Genomic DNA, 10,353 nt, shown 5'->3' with positions numbered 1-10,353 from the left:
CTCTCTATCTATAGTAGCGTATAAGAATAGTAGTAGAAGTTAGTTATAAGAGAGTTAGTTATAGTTATAATAGGTAGCCTAATAGAGAAGTGCTGCGTAGACACTAGATATAGGCTAGTAAAGAGAAGAAGTTATAGTTGTAGTTAATTATTCTAATAGTCTTAACGTAGAAAATGTAGGCAGTATTAGATAGTAACGTTAGGTATCTAGTGTAGAAAGCAGACACTAGAAGAAAGTTGCAATAGCACTAATGCAATAAAGGCTAAGAGAGGGTGTATTATAGTTGTAATTAACCTTCTAATAGAGAATGCTAAATAGATTCTAGATATCTAGTCTAAAATCTTATAGTCTAGAGAATATAAGTAAGATACCTTTAATATTATACGTAAGCTATATATAAGTTAGCGCGCGCATAATTTAATTTAATTACGTAACTTATATTAGCGTACACGTCTATTAGTAGCGTTCTATAAAAATAATAAATAAAATTTAAAACTAGCTAAAAGGCTCTAAAAATCTATTTACACAACTTATAATTCTAGAATTAGGTAATAGGTAGTAGTAGGTGTTCGAAAAGAGCGTTGTAGTTAGACTAGGTGTTACTAGTGTATAATATAGAGCAGGTAGTAGTAGGTAGAGAGAAGGTAGTTAGGTTTAAAATTAAAAAAGATATTTGCTAATATTACTAGCGTTACTAGCGTTACTAGCGTTATAAGATACTTAGTTAGGCTTAGTATAATTAGGCTTAGCGCTACACAGTCTTAAATACCTCTAATAACTAATTTACAACTGTTGCCGAAGCTCTAATAGATACTATATAATATAGATTATTTTATAAGCTATAATCTAAAGCTTTTAGAGAGGTTTAGTAATTTAATTATACGCTGTATTATAGCTAATATTAGTAGAGAGCTTTTACTTATTACTTAATTACTAGTAAAGGTAATAGAAATAAGTTATATAATAATCTTACTAGTGTAGTAGAGATAAGATATTAGTTTCTATTTACTTTTAATCTTGCTTTAATCTATATTAGCACTATAACAAAACACAGGTAAGTTAAACGCGTAGAAGAATATAACATTATACACGCAGCTTATAGTAGAGTTAACAAGATTAAATAAAAGTAGACACTATGCTAAAGTATAACGTAATAAAGACTATAACTAAAATAGCTATAGAATATAGTAGTCTTGTTATTCTAGTAGCAGCAAGTGTACTTATTAAAGGCAATAGTTAATTTAAATACAAAACTAACTATACAACACTAGAAAAGTACCTCTAAATTCTTAGTTTAAGTAGCTAGAATAGTAAAGTTCTTAAAGGCGTAAGAGATATAGGTAAGCGTAGTAACGTTAGCGCGTTTTAGAATAATACTTAGCTAGCAAAATAGATACGCCTTAAAAGAGAACGTTATTACTAATAGCGCTTAGTATACTTAGACAGTATTCTTAATATAATAATAAGAGATACTTAATAAAAGTACTATAGCTAGAATAATATAAATCTATGTCTAAGAGCTATACTTAAGCTATATAGAGCTAAAGAACGCTTTAGTAAAGATAAGTAAGTAATATTCTCTTCTATAAGCGATCTTCTATAGAAGTCTAAATTTAGTAGTAATAAGATTTAGGCGCGTATAAAAGCTTAGTTAACCTTAGTAAGAGAGTTTTGTAATCTTAGACGTATAGTATATAAGTTAAGAATTAGGCGCGCTATAAACTTAGTTATATTTCTACTAATAGAGTTGCGCAACGTAGTCTATAATATAATTTATAAAGAGTTAAGTAAGAAAGAGAACGCTAGTACTATTCTTAGAAAGAGTTAACACCTAGATTAAGGTCTAGATAATAGTTACTAGTTCTTTAAAGACTACAGCGCAAGAGAATAGTTTATAAAATAGAGTATTAGCAAGAAAGTCTTACTTAGTAGAATACTTAAGAAGTATAAATGTTATTATAATTAGGCGTATTCTAATTTTTAGCAAATAGCTAAATAAAGCTAATTATAGAGACAGCGCAGTAGAACAGGCTGTAGAGTAGAGTTTTACACTAAGACTAAATAGAATAGAGTAGAGGTAAGTATACTAGAGACTAGGTATAGTTACAATCTAGAGTTAAATTATATATAACTTAGGTTATAGTAGTCTAGAAGAGAGCTGCCTGCAGTTACAGTCTAATAGCTAATATAAATAGGTAATCTTATTTTACTTCTTTAAAGCTGCTACCGCTCTAGTTAGTTTATATCTACTACCTTTTGTGTATAAAAGTAAGAGGTGTCGCAATTATAGAACCTCGCTAAACACTTTTTTTAGTATTGCAACCGCGCACGCGCGCTATAATCTTACCTAGCCTACCTACTTCTATAGGTCTAGTTACCTCTCTACTAACTACTATAATTATACTAACGTCTTATAATCTATTACCTAGTCTCTATCTACATCTATTATTTTAGCGTATATATACGTAATAATTGCTTTCTCTTTACATTAAATAGACCTGTTATAACAGCGTAGTTTAGTAGAAAATAGACTCTAGCTAAACTAAGGCTATAAAGAAGTTATAGCCTTAGTTAGGCCTAGAGTAGACTAGTTAGCCTTTTTTTTTAGAGGAAGCTCTAAGTTTAAATTGCATTACAAATAGGTTCTCTTTTTTGTCTTTTATAGAGCCTCTATACTAGTATCTATACTACGTAGAATAGTAGATTATAGTAAAAGATAATAATAGTAACTCTTTAAACTATAGTAGCAACGCAAGGCTTTTTACTATTTATATCTTTTCTATCTATAATACGCTTTTACACTAATACTCTAGATAGTAGTAGATACCTACGCGTATACTACTACCTAACTAAGATAGGTATTATATATCTATAACGTTAACCTAGGTATAAAGAGGCTAATTTGTAATTACTATATAAGGCATTAAATATATATATATATATATTATTTACACATTATATTTACCTTTAGAACGCCTAGGTATAGTTATAGTATAGAGTACTATATATTATTTGCGCAGAACATTAGTAATAGAATCTCTAGGTATAGTTATAGTATAGAGTACTATGTATTATTTACTCTATACGTTCGTAATTAGACGCTTAGTTATAGTTATAGTTAAGAGCTCTATTATAGCTACACTACTATAGTAGTGTTAAATCTCTTTCTATTTTGTATTTTTTTGTTATTTAGAATTAGAGTAGTATCTTAACTTAGAGAATATAGATCTAGTAGATATATAATTTTATTATAGGTTCTTTACATGCTCTTACTTTTCTATATATTTCTATATAGAAGGTTTAACTATGTTTCTCTTTTCTAGTAACTAGAAAGCTTAATCTACTATATATATACTAACTCTACGTAAGCTACAGGCAGCCTAGGTAGTAGTTATGTTGCCTAATAGTATAATTACTTTAACCTAGATTAGAAATGTTGCTACTACGCAGTTTAACTAGGTAATAGTGTTAATAAACTACTAAAGCGTAGTTAGGTTTTAGTTAAATCTAATATATATTCTAATAATTAGACAACGCTTCTATTGCAGTTAGACAAGAAGTTAGATAAAGTAGGTGTAGAGCAACGCTTAGTTATAATAGATACGCTAGGTATAGTAACTAGCTACGCTAACGCTAGCTATAAATAAGGTAGATATAGTAGTAATAGTATAGTTTACTACTATAATAATAGTAGAGATATATAGTTGCGTAGATAATAGCCTTAGAATTTAATTTAAGAAAGCTTTATTAATTACGTTAGCTGCGCTTAAGCTTTTAATAATTGTTATAATAGCGTTTTTATACAAGCTATATATTATACTATTAAAATAAATAATAAGTGTAGGCTATTAGTTAGCTATATATAGAAGTAAGGTTTTTGTGTTAATAATTTTAAGGTGCTCTATAATATTAAAGACACTTTCTTTTATACTATATATAATAATATATATAGTTACTAGAAGAAGAGCTAGTAGCTCTTTATAATGCTAGATGCAGTTAGTAAATATTATAGTTAAGGTTTCGTTTAGTTAGGCTTGTAGGTTTGCTATAGTTAATTATATAGAATTTATATTATTAGCGCAAAAGGTAGAGATTAGTAGTAGATAGAATATAGAGGGCAACGTAATTATATATAACTATTAGAGTAAGAACGCAATAATAAAGATAGTAAAGACGTAGTAAAGGTAAGTAGAAACAGTAAGCTATAGTAGTAAGAATAATAAGATGTTACTAAGCTTATTAATTATAAGTAAAGGTAACCTTACGCGTGTTAAAATAGCAAAATAACTTATAAAGCTACTAGGCGTAGATATTATTATAACTTTAGTACTAAGAATTATCTTAAGTATTATAGTTATAATAGTCTATGTCTACTTAGAGTAAGAGATATTAGATTAATAGTAAGAAGAATTTACTATATAGACGTCTAGATATAGTTATAGCTTAGAATTTAGAAAGGTGTAAGAGCCTACGCTAAACATAAAGTTAGTAAAAAGTAGAAGTTATTAGACGTTGCCTAATTAGTTTCTAAAAAACCTAGAGTAGATAGTTAGTGTTAGAGCGTGTTTGCAATAGAGTTGTATTAAATAATAGTATAGTACGTAACTTTATATTACGCCTATTATAGTTAGTAAGATTACTCTTATTTATTAATTTTAAACGTTTGTTTTCTTACTTCTTTATATTATTTTGTAATTATTAACGTACGTACAATATTAATAGTACCTATACTAACCTTATTTAAAAGAGAGGCATACGTAAATAAAGAAATTAAAAGTGTAGAAGGCCTCTACTTCTACTAGTATATAGAACCTTTAAACGTAAGTTTAGTAGTATATATATATAAAAGATTACTAAGTTTAATAGGCTTATTAGATCTCTGTAATTAAGGTTAACCTTATAGCTAAACTAGTAGTAACTTTTAATAAACGCATGCAAATTGCGTTAGACCTAGTTATAGTTATTACCTAAGGCTACTATTTCTAGCTTTAGTTAAATATACTACGCTCTTAGTTATAGTAAGACGCACACAACTAGGCTAAACGTATAGGCATTATTCTGCTAGGCTATCTCTATCTAGCTAGTAAGCACTTTAGTCTTTCTTCTAACATTAATCTCTACAACCTTATAGGCTATACTTTTCTAAGTATTAAGTTTCTCTAATATAGTATAACTCTAACAGACATTGTAAAAATTATTACAGCGTAGCCTAGCAATATTAAGCTTCTACACTTTATATTAGTTATCTACTTATATCTAAATCTAGGTAACGTTAACTTCGCGCTAATAGACACTACTAATCTACTACGTAGAATTCTTACTATATTATACACGTCTTTTAACATATTATAGAGGTTGTTTAGCGTAGCTATAGTGCTCTATATTACGCAGAATAGTAGAGCCTAGTTATAATAGATTCTTACACTAGCTTATACTAATAATAGTATCTATAAGGCTAAGTTTGTTAAGGTTAGAGAATAGAAGTTAATTACTAACTCTAACAGCTTGTTTAACTACGACTACTATAGTATTAAAGCTAATACTAGTAAGAGATATAGGTTTATAGTAAATAGTTACTTTCTAGTCTAATAAGATTTCTAGAGTTACTCTATTATAATAACAGCTACTAGAAATAGTAAAATTATATAGATATAGTTGCAGTAGATAGTATATAAAATGCTAGCTTACTTCTATTAAACTTATTACATATTTGTAATTTTACTTAACTATTATAGTATGCGTAGTAACATAGAGGTTATTACCTACGTAAAAATAGCTATATAATAATAGGTATATAATTAGACTATAAACTATTTTTATAAAATCTACATTAAGATATAAGTACTTATAGAGAAATTAGTTACAGTTATATACAAACCTATATATAATGTTTTAGAAGATATACACGTATATATATACTTTATAAGAAGTGCTAGCTACAGCTGCAAGAAAACCTCTATATAGATATATAGTGTATACGTATCTCTTAGTAGAAGGTAGAGTTAGTTATAGTTATAGTTAATTCTACTTATTAGTTCTTATTATACTACGTTCTATATTATACGTATACCTTGTACAGTACGCTAGTAAATTTAGATTAAATAGCTAATATAATAGGTTTATAATAATAGAATAAGACAGGTGTTTATATTAATTATTCTACTTTATCTTGTATTTAGTTCTATCTAACCTACGTTAACCTTTACTCTACCTATGTTAGGTATATTAGAATCTTAGTGTAGGTAGGTATTATAAAATGCGCTAGTCTTCGCTTATAACACACTATTATGTTTACTTAAGGCTTCCTCTATATTAGATATCTTAATAGGCTTACTCTTAGCGTTACCTTTATAGATATAGAGTCTTTAGGTTTAGCTTAAGAAGAGTAGGTAAACGTTAGCGCAGCTACTGTTGTAGTTTTTAACGTCTTCTAGTTCTAGGTTAGTAGTATAGAGAAGTTTAAAGTTAAACTCTACTTTAGGTTTAGAAATAGAACTAATATTATAGTTAAGTTTAGCTTATAAAATTAATAAGAACTAGTAATAATATTAGTTTACTTACCTTTAAGAGCGCGCTAAGATGCTATTACTATAATCTTATTAAGTGTAGACGCTGTTTATTATACAAAAAGAATATTAACAAAGTAGCGAAATTCTTTATTAGAGCTCTTGTTGTAACTCTTATATACTAGAAGTAATAAGTGTATATCTAGCTTATATCTTAATAGACGTACAAATAACTATAAGATTAGTAGTAACTTTTACAAAGTCTATAGTGTATTATAGTTATAAGAATAGTGCTTGTTAACAAGAGGTAGTTTAGGCATATAATTTATAGTTTAACTAGGTCTAGTATTTGTTATAAAGGTAAACGCAAATAATAGCGCTGTTATAGGTCTTAGCGTAAATTTCTAGTTATTATAGTAATAGTGTTAATGTTAGAGAGCAATAATATTATATCTAATACAAAAATAATAATAGTATTACTACTGTAGCGTGCTTCTAAATTTTAATCTAGCAATAGTATTAACAAGCGTAATTGTAATAGTGTGTAGCTAAGTATTATTAAAATTAAGTTAAGCGCGTATAAAAGTAGGTTTGTTAGGTATATAGTAAGGTTATAATAGTAGAGTATCTAGTTAGTTGCTATAGAAAATTACTAGTAACTTATACTTAGAAGATTAAGTTACTATTATAGGTTAGTTGCTGTAGTTGTAGCTATAGTTATAACTATAATATATAAATACGTTAGTTTATAATACTATTATATCTTTAGTTTAGGTAGCTATATAAAGAGATTTATAGCTAGGTTCTAATTATATTACTTCTATAATATTGCTTTTCTATTGTGTGTAGGTAGTAGAGCGTGTATAAACGATATAGAGTATTAAAAGCAGCGTACTTTGTTAGTAGGTTATATATACACTTAATAATATTTATATAATACCTACGCTTTAAAGTATATTATATTATAAGACGTAATATAGCTATAGAATAGTAGTAATAGGCTATTACGCGCGATAAGTTGTATGTAATAAGTTACGCAGGTAGGCTATAATAGATAGTACGTTATAGTTATAAGAGATAGTCTGTATAGAGTTTATAGTAGGTATAGTATATAATAAGTAGAAATATAGTAATATAGCGAATGCGTTAAGACTATTGTACGCGATAGATAGATAAAGAAGAAAAGTACAGAAAAGAGGTTAATAGTAGAGAATTACGGGCTAGCCTAAATTCTTTAGAATAATTTATTTACGCTAAGCTTCTTTTACGCTGTAGATAGAAATAATAGTTAGTCTTAGCGCTGTAGATAATAATTATAGTTAGTTAGAGAGCTATAGATAGAAACTTTAGTAAGAAACGCGTGCGCAAAGGCTTGCAGTTATAATATATAATAAAGAATTAAAGATAGAGACTACGCGTAGTAATATTTTAATTCTGTGTTCTTTTCTGCTTTAATTAATAGTAGTTTTGTAAGGTATATCTAGAGGTTGCTAGAGAAAAGAGGTTGTAGATAAATAAAACTTTGCTTTAATTTTCTCTATGTCGCGCAGTAAACTTAACCTAAACCTAGTAAGTTTTGTTCTTTACTAGAATATATATATATAGGCTATTAGCTTAAGATAAACCTAACGCCTAAAAAACTAAACTATTATATAATAAACTAAAAACTAAATAGATATTATACTATATAGCTTATAAAATTAAATAATAGTTAATAGTATTTAATACTTTTTATCTAATAGTAGAAAATACTTTCTAAATATCTTTATAGTTAGTATAGCTTAGTATTATACTTACTATAATACTTTATTAAGTTATTAGTTCTATTAAACTATAGTTCTACACTACTATATACTCTAAATATACTATTATAGTATTATACTAATCTAGTTAGTATAGTATTTTATTATACTTCTAATATTATCTTTCTAAATATTATTTAAATTACTATTTTCTAGTATTTCTAAGTAGTTATCTTATCTAAGTAATTATCTTATCTAATATTACTTACTAGTAAGAATATAGTTAGCATAAATATAACTACTATTATAGTTCTAGCTAATCTAATAAAAAGAGTAAAGTTTATACTTATAGTATTTCTAATAGTTATTATTACTATATATATTATATAAACGTATACTAACTACTTTTTATACTATATAGTAGAATATATTTCTATAAGCTTTACTATTTATATAGATATTAAAAAGTATAAAGATATATTACTATAAGAATATAAAGTAGTTAGTATAGATAAAAAAGTATATAAATATTAGTTTAGTAAAAAAGAGTTCTATTATAAAGAAATTCTACTATCTAAAGTATTATATAAAAGTCTAATACTAAGAAATATAAGTAAAAGATAAAGTAGTAGATAATAAGATAATTCTAAAGAGCTTCTATTAAAAAATATTCTCTTTCTAGATAATTCTTAGATTATTAAAGATCTAATTTATATAAGAATACTTTATATACTAGTATAATAACTAATAGAGTAATATATTCTAAAAGTTTATAGTTAGAATATATATACTAAAGTCTCTTTTAGTAAAAGTACGCTTCTTCTATTACTAATAAATAAAAGAGTTTATAATAATTAATTCTATTTTATAGATCTAATCTACTTCTAATAACTATTCTATAGTGCGCGTAACTAAAATTCGCGTAATCGCGCAAAACTTAAGCACCGCGTCTCTAATACATCGTCTTAACCTTAACACATCGTCGCGACGCTAACAATCTCTTGCGAACGCGTCGCGACTGTGTCGAACTCTCGCGAAAGCGACGCGAACACAAACACTCCCCGACATACTTGCTTATCGCACAGGCATCGGGACAGGGTTGACGCAACCCTGCCAGGACGAGTTGTGCGAACCGGAGACCTTGAACTCTCGTCAGCGCAGTCTCTCTCTTCATCGAAGCCACTCACATTGAAAGTCGTCGCGTACGGGTCCCAGGTAGGGTCCAGGTGCGGCGCATACTCAATCACGTTGAGCAGGTAGTTGAGCGGTTGCGCGCCGTAGAATCTGCTCAAGAGGGCGTATGTCGCATCGAGACCTTTGTCATGTCAGTAATCGCGCCGTCGAAGCCTCTGCGTTGCGGTCCTTCCGATTGCACATACTAGACGCGGTTCCCGACGTAGTCCAGACAGTACCGTCCTCGACCCAGCGCGCTTGCGGCACCCACGTCACGTTCGGTCCGCGCTCCGTTATCCACGCCCACCCAGACTTGTTCGTTGTCGCCTTCTTGCCGTCGAGCACACCCGCGCTCGCAAGCGTCGCTACGCCGAAGCTTACGCCGACCAGGTACTCGAGCGAAGCGAGGCGCATCTTGACAAAGTCTGCCACCCCAGTGTCGTTGTTTTGGTCTAGGGTCACAACGCCGAGCCCACCGGGAACGAAGAGGATATCGAGCGCCGGCGCGTTCTTGAAGTTGTGGGTTGCTTCTACACGAGGCGCGATGACGTGTCCGAAGTCGGTTGGCGGCATGCTGTAGTCGTCAGGGCCGTATGGCTGCATGCCAGCGGGCACAAGGCCAGTCTCTTCGGCGATGACGGAGAGGGTCATCTTGTTGAAGGCCGAGAGCTACATGGACGCTGTCAGCGCTGAGACACGAGGACTGTGAGTATCGTTGGGTTCATACAATGGTCAGCATCTCCATGGGGCCAAAAACATCCAGGAGCTCGAACCCGGGAAAGATGACCTGGAAACGGTAAGCGCATGAGGTCTATGACTTGCGAACATATACGTACGAATCCGACGGAGAGGGTACGCATGGTGTTAAGCTCGGGTGTGAAGACGGGCGATGAGCTGTTTCCTGCTTGACACACCGCGGAGGGCAGCAAACA

The 10,353-nt window shown here is 30.0% G+C and overlaps 1 protein-coding gene across 1 annotated transcript; it reads right to left on the bottom strand.

Annotated features, from left to right (window-relative positions):
• Nucleotides 1–9,322: 9,322 nt before the first annotated feature.
• Nucleotides 9,323–10,072, bottom strand: J4E83_010040 (uncharacterized protein; the record flags this gene model as incomplete). The annotated part of the gene is made up of 3 exons (XM_049336923.1): nt 9,323–9,388; nt 9,436–9,563; nt 9,628–10,072. The coding sequence occupies 3 exons, from the start codon at nt 10,070–10,072 to the stop codon at nt 9,323–9,325; spliced, it is 639 nt and encodes a 212-aa protein (XP_049184047.1).
• Nucleotides 10,073–10,353: the final 281 nt, after the last annotated feature.

This window comes from Alternaria metachromatica, assembly GCF_023757995.1.
Source record: "Alternaria metachromatica strain BMP 0045 chromosome Unknown scaffold_39, whole genome shotgun sequence".
NCBI lineage: Eukaryota > Fungi > Ascomycota > Dothideomycetes > Pleosporales > Pleosporaceae > Alternaria > Alternaria metachromatica.
The sequence above is the reverse complement of the archived record's forward strand: the minus strand, read 5'-3'. Positions and strand labels throughout refer to the sequence as shown.